Raw genomic sequence first — 12,019 nt, 5'->3', positions numbered from 1 at the left:
GGAATAGAAGTTTGAAATTTCAAGTGTTTGTTCACCTTGGAATTCTAAATGTTTATGAATTCAAATAAGAGAATTAGCACATACTAATTATATATTGTGACTTTTTTTCAAATTTCATATTTATTTCTCTCATTTAAATAGGAATTGAAGATAAAATCATAGAGTCTTAACTTATTTTTTTGTTCAATATACACACATGATCAAAGTGAAATGGAAGAAGCTAATTAAATTGGAAACTTAGAAAATAGAAGTTACACGAGAACACTCGGAAGATTAAGCAAGCAACAAGCATGCATAATGATTTATACAAATCTAAAAACTCTCATTGATCCCACACAGTCACATATGTATGCTTAGGAGTTGTTATGGCCTTCTTCCACTGGACCTGCAGCGCTAGTAGTGTTGGAGACATGAAAATTTCCAGGATGGATCTTCTTGTTATTATTCCTACCATGACCATGTACTGCAGAGACTTTACTGGTCTCTTCAACAAGTTCCTCTTGCTGCTTATTCTTCTTCTTCTTCATTTTCTCCTTCTGCTGCTTCTGCATCACATAAACCCCTGCATAGCTAGCGCCAATCGAAGACATGCCTGGGCCTGGGAGTTCGAAAGAAGCTATATGCCAACTTAATTCTTGGGGATTGGTTGGTGAAGTAAGAGACTCCAGATTATGTGAGTATTTATAGGAGAACATTCACACTAATATGTTTGTGTGTTTCAAGGCTGACTTTTTTTGGTATTATCATAAGAACCCATGAATGATTAAACTGGCATTATCCTTTTTGTTCAAAGATGAACACAGATACATAGAGGGAATAGTGGTGGCCACACCACATTTTTCTAACCACCAGAAGGGTATGTGGATGCGTATGTGTTACATATTTTTAAATGTCGGTTTATTAAAATTAGTGTTACCATTCTTGTGGCAAACCCATTAGTGCCACAAAGATGCCACATCAGCTGTGCTTATTTTGGGGAAGAAATGGAGGGCGCCTAGTTGGACATTAAATCTAATTAAAGGTTATTCAAGCTAACCTGCCAATTAAATCCGTCACCTACACCTAAAATAGAATATAGGGAAATACCTCAAAATGAGACAATTTCTTAATCTTGGGACAAAAATAAGACAAATGGGCCATGCATAAGCCATGCACAGAATGCATAAAACCAAAATTACTAAACATATAAATGGGTTATTTGCTCCCATTTTCTGATTTCTCTCCCTACTCTCTCTTCTTCTCTCTCTTCTCTCACTTTCTTCCTCACGCACTCTCTCTCCCTTTCTCATTGTGCACACATGGTGCACTGTCATCCCGACCAACATCGTCCAAATCGAAGCCACCACCAATTTCATCTCATCCTCACGAGTTCAAAACACCTAGCCTTGTCACGAATCTCATTCCCGATCATTGGGATCGAAACTCAAGCAAGCCGTGAGTTTTCTGGCCATTTTTCGGCAACATAGCAGATAACCGAGGCTTGAGACCACCACCACTGGACTCACATCGAGGGTGGGAGCAAAGCACATTCATTAAATGTTGGTGTTTTGTTGGATAAATATTTCAGGATTTGCCCACTGTATATACACGACATGCACATGATATGCTCACAGATCTGAGCCAACCCAAAAACCCAGATGAATTAATACTTAGAAGTTAAATTAGGGTTTGTGTTTCATGTTAGGGCCTATGGGTTGTGGAATAAATTTCAAGTTTTGATGTGCTACAAAACTGGGATGGAACAATTTCTGGTTCAAGTGCCCAATTGTAGAAATTTGTGAAATTTTTTCCGTAATGTGCATATGGTGTGCATGGCAAACTTCATAATAATATTCCAACTCCAAAAACCCAGAGCTCACAGCTCTCTTTTCGAAATTAGAAAAATGACGTCATCATCTGCGACGTCACCACCATATACACTATATGCACACCTCATGCACATCATATGTACATTACAGGCACATTATATGCACAAAATTGGAGATCGAGCAACTAGCTGCTTTTCGCATTAATAAGAAACTTTAACGGCAACCTATTGGTATAATGGATACAATTAAAACATAATTGTTATGTATATAAATAAGGTTATAGTGGCAGTTTGAAAAGTCTTGTTACGTATAACAATCACCGCTTAACCGTGCACGTGGAAAACATGATACTCGTTGTTATTTCATGAACACACATGATCCTTAACATTCTCTAAGCTTTTTCTTAATTTTTTTTTGGCCAAGGCCAACTAGGTTGTGGTCATACTCGCTAAATTTTGGGGTGCAACATACGTGCATCATGACTGGTGAACATTTCTGCTTCTCATTTTAAGATGTCACCATGCACATTATAGGCACACCACATGCACATTACGGAAAAATTTTAACAAATTTCTGCAATTTGACACTTGAACTAGAAATTGTTCCATCCCAGTTTTATAGCACGTCAAAACTTGAAATTTATTCCACAATCCATAGGCCTCAATATGAAACACAAACCCTAATTTAACTTCTAAGTATTAATTCATCTGGATTTTTGGGTTGGCTCATATATATGAGCATATCATGTGCATGTTGTGTACATACATTGGGCAAATCTTGAAAAATTCATCAAACAAAACACCAATATTTAATGACTGGGCTTTGTTCCCACCCTCGATGTGAGTCTAGTGGTGGTGGTCTCGAGCCTTGGTTGTTTGCCGTGTTGTCGAAAAACGGCCAGAAAACTCGTGGCGTGCTTGAGTTTTGATCCCCACAATTGAGGATGAGATTCGTGACAAGGCTAGGTGTTTTGGACTTGTGAAGACGAGATAAAATTGGTGGTGGCTTCGATTTGGACGGTGTTGGTCGGGATGACAGTGCACCGTGTGTACACAGTGAAAAGGAGAGAGTACGTGAGGGAGAAAGTGAGAGAAGAGAGAGGAGGGAGAAAGAGAGAGCAGAGAGAGAGAGAGAAATAAGATAATGGGAGAAAATAACCCATTTATATACAAGGGCAATTAAGTCATTTCACGGTGTAGGAAAATCCTATTTCTGTCTGATTTTTTGTGCATAGCATGTGCATATTTGAAATGTCCTATTTCTGTCCCAAGATTAAGAAACTATCTTATTTCTAGGTATTTCCCAATAAATGGCTTCAATTGTATATATTCATAACTCCAACTAGTCTCTAGGCTATTGCTATTTATCTCCCTTGAAAGTGAATCTCATGTTGAAAAAAAAAAAAAAGGATCTTGCATGTACTTATAAGAAATTAGGCTACTCCTAATATTTATAATTAGTTATATGGTGGAACCTTAACTTCGTTCATCATATCAAAGCAAGTTGACAAAAGTGAAGCTCAACGCTACACATGTTTCATGTTACCGAGTTTATGTTGTCCACATGTTAGGCTTAAATGGCCAACACACGTGAGAAGGCATTTCGTGAGTAAATCCCACATCAGAGACCTTGCATGTTCTTATAAGGAGTTTGGCTACTCCTCATATTGCCAATTGATTTTATGGTGGAAACTTAACTTCTTCACCACTTAAAACTTTGCAAGTTCAACTCATATCAATTGTGAGGATGCTATTTGTTTGTGATAATTTAAATACCTAACTGTGGCTAGTGATCCTCGTGTTACCCTAGCGTAGTTAAGGATGGGCACATGCCGGGTAATGGAATTTCTGAACTTGGAACCGGTCTGAACCGGCTCGTTTGAAATAAGCTGGTTCGGACCGGGTCCATAGAAGGAAACAACGTCGTTCAAGTTGTCTTCCCTTGTCGTCGAGCTCAAATCATTTCCTTTTTAACAACCTAGATGCTCAAATCAGAAAATACCCAAAACCCACCTTCAACACCATCTTATCCGAGACCGGTGCTAGAAGGCACGTCCCTCGCGCCATCTTCATCAACTTGGAGACCACTGTCATCGATGTGGTCTGCTATCGTCGCCGTGCCACCTTCATCTATCTTCGATATTTGCTATCCCACAGGTCTCTCAGATCCCTGTGCCATCTTTGATTTGGAGCTTGAGATTTTGATCTAGAGCCTCACACCATCGTTTATTTGAGTATGAGATTCTGATATGGAGCATCGTGCCATCTTTGTCGATCGAAGTCAGGAGACATAGATCTCGAGTTGGGATTGGGAGAGATGAGCGAGAGACAGAAAGAGGAGGAAGCTCGACCATGATATGGTTGGGCCACTGCGTTGCTACAAATGTGAGTGTGATGTGAGTCTGAGAGATTGAGAATGAAAGGGAGACAGTGTGTTGTGATAGGGTTAGGAATCAATGGTGTAGATTTAAGTGAGATTAAATCAATGGTGGAAATGGTTCGGGCTGAGGGCCTGCTTCCTCAAAATTTTGGACCCACCTCGCCCTGCTTTGTGTATAGAATTTTTGGACTTGCCTAGTACCCACCCTAACCTGCGAGTCTAGTGCCCGTTTGCCCACCCCTAAACCTAGTTGTGGAGTTGTGGTGCATTCTAATTTTTTTTTCTAAATATCCTATTGTTTGTAAAAGAAAATAAAAATCTATATTATTAACAACACTAGCACTTTTAATAAGGGGCTGTTTGATAACCATTTCAATTTTAGTTTTTTCTTTTTTTGAAATCTGAAAATTAAAGTCTTGTTTGGTAACTTACATTCAGTTTTTAATTTTCAAAAAAATGAAAACTAAAATCTACTTCCTTGAGTTTTCAAAATTTGGCCTTGAGTTTTTAGTATTTGGTTTTCAGTTTTCATTTTTTTTTTTTAAATTGAAAACTGAAAATAATTACTAAAGAAAATTTCAGTTTTCAACTTTCAAAAAGTAAAAACCAAAAAAGAAAAAAAAAACAATGGTTATCAAACGGTCATAAGTTGTCACTATTTATCTTCTTCTGTTATAAAATATCTCAAGTACGAGGCTCTCAGCTCTATTACCTAAAAGAAGACCACACTTAATGGTATTGTGCCGATAGAAGATATCTCAAATTTGGGGGTTGAGATAGCAGATGTACTACAGATCCGATGGATGAAGAGGAAAACTCGACGATGTGGGTAAAAATCAATCTATTGGTGTTGTGGACTGGATTAGCTTGGTGGCGTCTACACCTTCAAGTGGGCATGATGTAGAGTTGGCACTGGCATTGCAGACTTGTAAAACCAGGTTCAGAATTGTTGGCTTTTAGTTAGTGGGTTTTGGTTTTTGTATTTTTCTGTATTGCTGCAACACTCATCCTCGGGGGCTCTAAAATGTATTCCAAATACTGTATTGTATTTTGAGGAATAGCAAGCGCTTAGAGTGAAAAAAATTAAAAAAAAGATTAAACTGTATCTCCATCGAGCTTGAACTAAAAGAGCCCATTTGGTGGCTCGATGGAGTTAGACCTTAGAGATAGGGTTGGATTGGCAGGAATGGATACGTAACCCTTGTGTGCGGTTAGATGACATAAACCATCATATTTTCCTTTGTTTCGGATTTGTAGCCAATCTAATCCGTGTTACAATTTTTCTCACCAAACAACGGCTCTACTACAAGTCCAATTTAGTTGGAAATAGCCCATCCCATCGTGTCCACCAAACACGCCGAAGAGTGAAAAATCAATATCCTCCAATCCATAACCAGAAAATTGGTTCCTCCTGTTAGGGGAAAAGTGCACGAGGTCCACCAGTCATATAAAACAAATAGAAGGTGTCGAAAGTCAGAAGGTTTCCATCCTCTACTTTGGAACCTGAAGAAGAATCTAGACAAAGGCAGATTAGATTTGAGTGGAGAGGAATTGGTGGAGCACTACATGTGATGTACATAAAACTGGATCTTGAACGAAACATGTTTCCTTGCTTTGCATCTTCATTTCAGCCAACAACCCAACAATTAAGTTCAACCAAAAGTCACCTAAAAACTCTACCAGTGCTGGAAATACCCTCATCATTTCCTACATATATGCTGAGCAGTACATGTTTGAACACCCAACAAAATACAGAAACATATCAAAATTTCAAATGGAATTCCCACATGCCAAGCATGTCCCCGACATACGAAAAAGAAAGGCTCTCATCCATCTAACCAGATGCACCAGCTAGTTCTTTGGGAGCTGCAGGCACCAAATGTTGGGGCTGTAGGCACACGAAAGGGAATAAGTAAACATAACAAAAGTTTGACAAATACAAACCCAACACCAGCACAGAAACTAGTAATCCAATAAAATGTAACCAATTTTTCTTCTCATATTAAAGATGATATCACCATTCCATCGCGTTAATGATACTAAGTTATGGATTAACGAGAAATATAATTTCTTCAGAATGAGGCGGGTGACCTAATATATCAAATGGCAAAGCCAAAGATGAACAACTTCCCAGGACATTACAATAATACTGCACGTATAGCTCAGTTCTAAATAAATTATAAAGGTAATTGTTAGTAGCACTCCAAGATAGCCATCTAGTATTCCTCCCTCTTTTTTTTTTTTTTTTTTATCATTCAGGAAGGAGTGTGATGATTATTGTGGAGTGTCAATAACAGCTCCCAACAAAAATCAAAAGGAATTCTTATATGACTGATTAAAACTTTAAAATCCTAATCACCTAATCAGTGTTTGAAGCCTGTTTCTAGTTGTCTTACTGCACAGAAAAATAAAATTGAAAAAGCAGAATGAAAATTTAAAGTCTCACTAGTGAACTTATCAACATTAGACTAGCTTCTTACCGCTCGTAGCTCCTCCTCGTGCTTTGGAATAAAAGCAGTATCAACTTTTCCATTTTTGAAATCCTCTATATCAAGGATAAGTTTATGATATTCGATGGTTGTGGGAACCCCTGCGGCACAAAGCCAATATCTACGTTACCAGCCATGAACAAAGAGAAAATTACATTTTTACTATCTAATTCTGGACTTAAACAAAGAAATTGGCACACACAAATTTGTTCCATATAAAGCGCACAAAAAGTAACTAAAATAGAACGATTTCAACAGTTACTTTATATTACCTGTTATAACAGTGTCTTCAAGAGCCCTCTTCATTCGTTCAATTGCCTTTTCTCTTGTTGGTGCCCATACAATCAGCTACGATAGGAAAGCATTTCCGCAGTCAGTGAAACAAGAAACTAGAAAGTTATAATTTATATTGGGCAACAATGGCTAGCAATGGCTTATTGGTCCACAAACCTTTCCAAGAAGGGAATCATAGTTTGGAGGAACCACATAATCTGGATAAACATGGCTATCCATTCTAACAAAGGGACCTCCGGATGGTAAGTAGGCTGTTATTCTTCCTGTAAAAAAGGCAGAAGAATACGAATATTTAAAAAATGAATACATCATTTCATTGGTAAGTCAATGCACGCGTTATTATAGTAAAATAAATGGCAAAGCGTTAAGTGCTGGACTAACTTAGAACCTATGTCATCAAGGGTTGAGCATATCAGATAACAATACAGAAAAAGACCAAGAGTATACACAAGTGTACTCAGCAATTACCGTGGGAACCAGAACATAGCAATGTACACATACCTGGCCCAGGTCGGAATCCTTTAAAAGCATCTTCTGCATTGATACGACATTCAATTGAATGTCCTCTTAGCACAATCTCATCCTGCAGAATGAGCGACCTCCATAAGACATTGAACACAAGGTATTGTACGCATCTCCAAAACTACTTCGCTAATTACCTGTGTGTATCGGAGCTTTTCTCCCATAGCTACACGAATTTGTTCTTCAATCAAGTCAACAGATGAAATCATTTCTGTCACAGGATGCTCAACCTGTGGTTTAATTGGGGAAAAAAATCTTAGTTCAACAAAAGTAAGCAAGTTCTACCAGTCAAAGTTGTCATCAAAGGATTAGTTAAACCTGAATCCGAGTGTTCATTTCCATGAAGTAAAAGGAACCTCTTTCATCCAAAAGGAATTCAATGGTTCCAACACCAATGTAACCAATTGAGGCAGCTGCAGCAACTGCTGCATCACCCATAGCTTTCCGCAATTCCGGGGTCAATGCAGGGGAAGGTGCTTCTTCCAGCAGCTTTTGGTTCCTTCTCTGTGTGATGGTTACATTCAAAACATGATAAACAATTTGGCACGTGTCATTGAATTTTACATTTCTCAGAAAAGAAAAGAGGATATACATCCTAGAGTTACTAAGAGTTAGTTACATCGTAAGGTTATAACCAATTTTGCTTCCCTTGAAGAAATTAGAACTAAAATTATATGCAGAAAGCTGTTTTCTAGAAACTACTGTAACCTTCACAGAGATTAAAGCAGACAATAAGGCCATTTAAAGTACCTGGATGCTGCAATCCCGCTCTCCAAAGTGAACAACATTTCCATATTTATCTGCTAGAACCTGTATTTACAAGAGAATCGGGAGATTGCATGTTGTCATCAAATGTCAATTAAAATCCTAATTATTATAAAATAATTCAGGATAAAAATGTATGACCGTGAAATTTTACAGTATCTTTTGCATGTACGTTACCTGAAATTCAATATGTCTAGGATTTTGGATGTACTTTTCCAAATAAACTCCATCATTTCCAAAAGCAGCTGCGGCCTCACTTTTTGCTTGCTGAAAAAAACAATCAAATCAAGGCAGAAAACTATGACATAGAAGCAAAAATATAAAGTTTGTTTACAGATAACTAGGCCAACTAGACTAAGAGCCAAACAGTACAATCAACAGGATAAACTTTTGAACAAAAAAACTTCAAATATGCCTTCAAAGATGAGTCAAAGAAATACTTTCAAAGAACAAGAACGAAAAAAGGCATCACTTAAGCAACAAAAATAGGAAGATAATGCATTGGGTGCTCTACCTGTAACAGCTTCACAAACTCCTCAGGTTCTTTAGCAAGACGCATGCCACGTCCTCCACCTCCTGCTGTTGCCTTAAATAGCAAATCATCCTTATCACTTAACCGAAACAAAGAAATAACATATAAAATTGTACATTGGTTTTCGCTAACATGAAGTAAAGGAAAGTTTCAATGAAAGCCACAATACTAAAATAATCATTGATTTCATAGGATTTATGATTAATTTATTGAAGAACTAAAATTTTCATGTCCGATTCATTCAAGTAAATAAATAACACATTAGTAAACAAGACGGCCAGATTTATTTTTTCTGCCAAATGATAGAACAGCCTCCTCCAGAAATCAGAGGCAACAATTAGAAGCCACCAACTGAAGTTTTTATTAGCAACTCTATGTTTTAAAACCTATAAAAATTATCCAGCTTCATTGAGATGGTAAATCTTTCCTAGTATAGCACTATGGCTAGGTAATTGGGTAGCGTTTTGTCATTGCTTTTCAAACACATTTAACTCTTGAGCAGCCATTCTACCAAAATAGGCGTGTACTCCCTCATTTTAGAATTGAAATGTAATTAATAATAATTATTAATATGAAAAGTTTAGTTCTTCAAACCAAACAAAGAATTTAATTTGGTACATTAATATGTTTTAACTTTAGAATTTTGGGAGTTAACATGAAAGGGTGTGCAATGTAAGATACAGTGCAAGTATAATGCGTTTTAATTAGCACGCGATCAATAAGACATGATACTTTACCTTGATCATAACAGGAAAACCAATTTCATCTGCAAGTTTGATTCCTTCTTCTGTGCTCTGTAGGGAAAATAAAAAACCGTTGAAACAAGTAATACAAAATTAATTCATAGGAGCACCTAGTTCTGGATGTGTTGAAAAGTAAAATATCTAATGTTAAGGGAGATACCTGTAGTAATCCATCACTTCCTGGTACAGTTGGAACGCCTGCTTTCTTCATTGTGTCCCTGGCAGTTGATTTATCACCCATAACACGGATGCTATCAGGCTGCAAAATGTGACCAAAATTGCAAGCATTTGTTCCACATGAGAACATGAATTAAAGAATAAGCAACTGAACAAAGAGTCATGTGCTCATATTTTCATGACCTAATAATTACTAACCACTCTAAGACATGAGAAATTCAAAGAATAGAAGGTCATATAAATGCAATATAATGTATCAAAACCAATTAAAGTGTAACTCAAGAAAAAAAGAACAAGTTTTTTTTCATTCCAAGTTGAATATCTATCCATTACTATTCACAGATTGTCGATTTATCAATCTAAATTTACATGAGATTTTGGCACAAGAACATTCAATTAAGTTAGGGAGTTTGACATATAGACCCTGCCAAAAAATTTAACATACCTAAAAACTTATAAAATTTATCCTTACAACCAAGGACAAAATTCATTCAAACAGCCCAACTATTGATACATGATTTGCCAATGTATCCACATCGACTAAGCCCCTTAACTGTTAGGAAAGTTTAGACTACCGTCCTTAATTCTTAGAAAAATTTAATAAATATTTATATGGAATGTAAAAGTTTGTTAAGTCCCTATTAGTAGCATTCACATTAACTTATCATGGTTAGATCTAAATTATTATTTTTATTTGTTGTTAAGGAAGCTTAGACATTACATTTTGAATAAAGAGAATAATATCAAACAGTCTTGGCTTGAACATTTTATGTTTCTTTTTATTTGACAGACTTACCTTAGGCCCAATAAAGTTGATTCCATGTTCTCTGCACATTTCAACGAAGGATGCATTCTCAGAAAGGAAACCGTATCCTGGATGAAGCATTGTACATTTCCGACTGATGGCAGCAGATAAAACATTTGGAACAACTAAGTACCTGTAGAAAGACAGATCAAAATGCACAGATTTAACCATTATCCTCAGTGACAGAAACTGAGACAAAGGATAAGCAAAATTTATCATAATCAACTACTTACGACTGACTGCTTGCAGCTTCACCAATACAAACTGATTCATCGGCCAATTTCACATGAAGTGCATCCTTGTCTATTGTTGAGTAAACTGCAACACAAGGTATTCCCATTTCATGGGCAGTTCTAATAACGCGAACAGCAATTTCTCCTCTGTTTGCCACCAGAATTTTTTCAGCACGACATGTAGCATGGAGAGCTCCCCCATGCTTCCTGGATTTAAAACTAACTTGAGCCCCCCGAGCTCTCTGCCTTAGCAAGCTGACTTTATTTCCTACCATAAAGCTACATTGGGAACTCCGGATCTCTCTTGTCCTCCCAAAAAATAAGCCCTGTAGTTGACATTAGAAGACCTCATTGATTTATAAATTCTATTTATCTAGGAATTCCGATTATTTACTTTTCCCAAATGAGTTAGGAACTCAGGATGTTTCAGTTATCATCTCTTTGGCAAAATTGGATAAAGAAAAAGTTAAGGATTTGATCTTTTCTACAAAAGTGAAGATACAGAAGGAACTTATCTTGCATGATTAAGAACATAAAGTTAAAGCAAACCTTCAACTAACTAACACGCATTTGCAAAGCGGATCCATCATCCATTTCGATGAATACATAAGCAAAATCATCAATCTTGGATGATTCAGTTATCAGAACCCAGCCCAATTGCAGCTAATCAGAACACAACCCAACATCCAAAACCCAGACACAATTCCGAAAATATAAACAGATATTGGGTAAAGAGGTACTTACGGGAGTCGGAGTGACAGTCCTGCAAATGGGCATTGTGGCATCCATTTTCGAAAGCAATGAGACCTAAGTAAACCCAGTTACACCAAATGAACAAAAACCAGCATAAGTGACTCGCTACCATTTCAGAACAAAAGAAAAATTTGGTATTCGAACAAATCAAAACAAGACAATACATTAGCCAGAAGAATGGGATCTTTCTGCCATTTTTAAACGATAATAATGATTCAGTAAATGCGCGTTGAGAGGGAAATACCGTTTTTCAATTGTCCCAGAAGAAGAAGAAGAAGAAGAAGAAGAGTAGAGAGAATGAAGAACCACAGGCAGATGGGTTGAAGGTGAAGAAAGCAGAGTGAGTGAGAGATAAAAGAGAAGAAGGCAGGGAGGTCCGAATACTGTCGATGAAAACAAGGGGATTCGGTGATTGAAGGCTCCGCCCAAATGGGTGACAACTGAATATTTTCACAGCTCACAAAGTCGCACCTTGAAGTTTGTCACTTCATGTCACATACACTAGTGTACCGCATGGAT

General features: G+C 37.2%; 1 protein-coding gene across 2 annotated transcripts; it reads right to left on the bottom strand.

Moving 5' to 3' along the window:
* Positions 1-5,777: 5,777 nt before the first annotated feature.
* Positions 5,778-12,019, bottom strand: LOC137745016 (biotin carboxylase 1, chloroplastic). 2 transcript variants are annotated; one of them, XM_068484868.2, is made up of 16 exons: positions 11,745-12,019; positions 11,492-11,554; positions 10,748-11,073; positions 10,506-10,647; positions 9,693-9,791; positions 9,527-9,583; positions 8,772-8,843; positions 8,435-8,524; positions 8,243-8,302; positions 7,811-7,996; positions 7,630-7,722; positions 7,472-7,553; positions 7,127-7,233; positions 6,949-7,024; positions 6,668-6,777; positions 5,778-6,075 (listed from the first exon to the last, which is right to left on the bottom strand). In XM_068484868.2, the coding sequence occupies exons 2-16, from the start codon at positions 11,534-11,536 to the stop codon at positions 6,022-6,024; spliced, it is 1,599 nt and encodes a 532-aa protein (XP_068340969.2). In that variant the 5' UTR covers positions 11,537-11,554; positions 11,745-12,019; the 3' UTR covers positions 5,778-6,021. The 2 variants fall into 2 exon arrangements, with proteins under 2 accessions (XP_068340969.2, XP_088541927.1); XM_088685801.1 differs by lacking the exon at positions 5,778-6,075 and having other exon boundaries at positions 6,641-6,777.

Source organism: Pyrus communis, chromosome 15, assembly GCF_041283825.1.
Source record: "Pyrus communis isolate YQ-2024b chromosome 15, ASM4128382v1, whole genome shotgun sequence".
In the NCBI taxonomy this organism is placed as follows: domain Eukaryota; kingdom Viridiplantae; phylum Streptophyta; class Magnoliopsida; order Rosales; family Rosaceae; genus Pyrus; species Pyrus communis.
The sequence above is the reverse complement of the archived record's forward strand: the minus strand, read 5'-3'. Positions and strand labels throughout refer to the sequence as shown.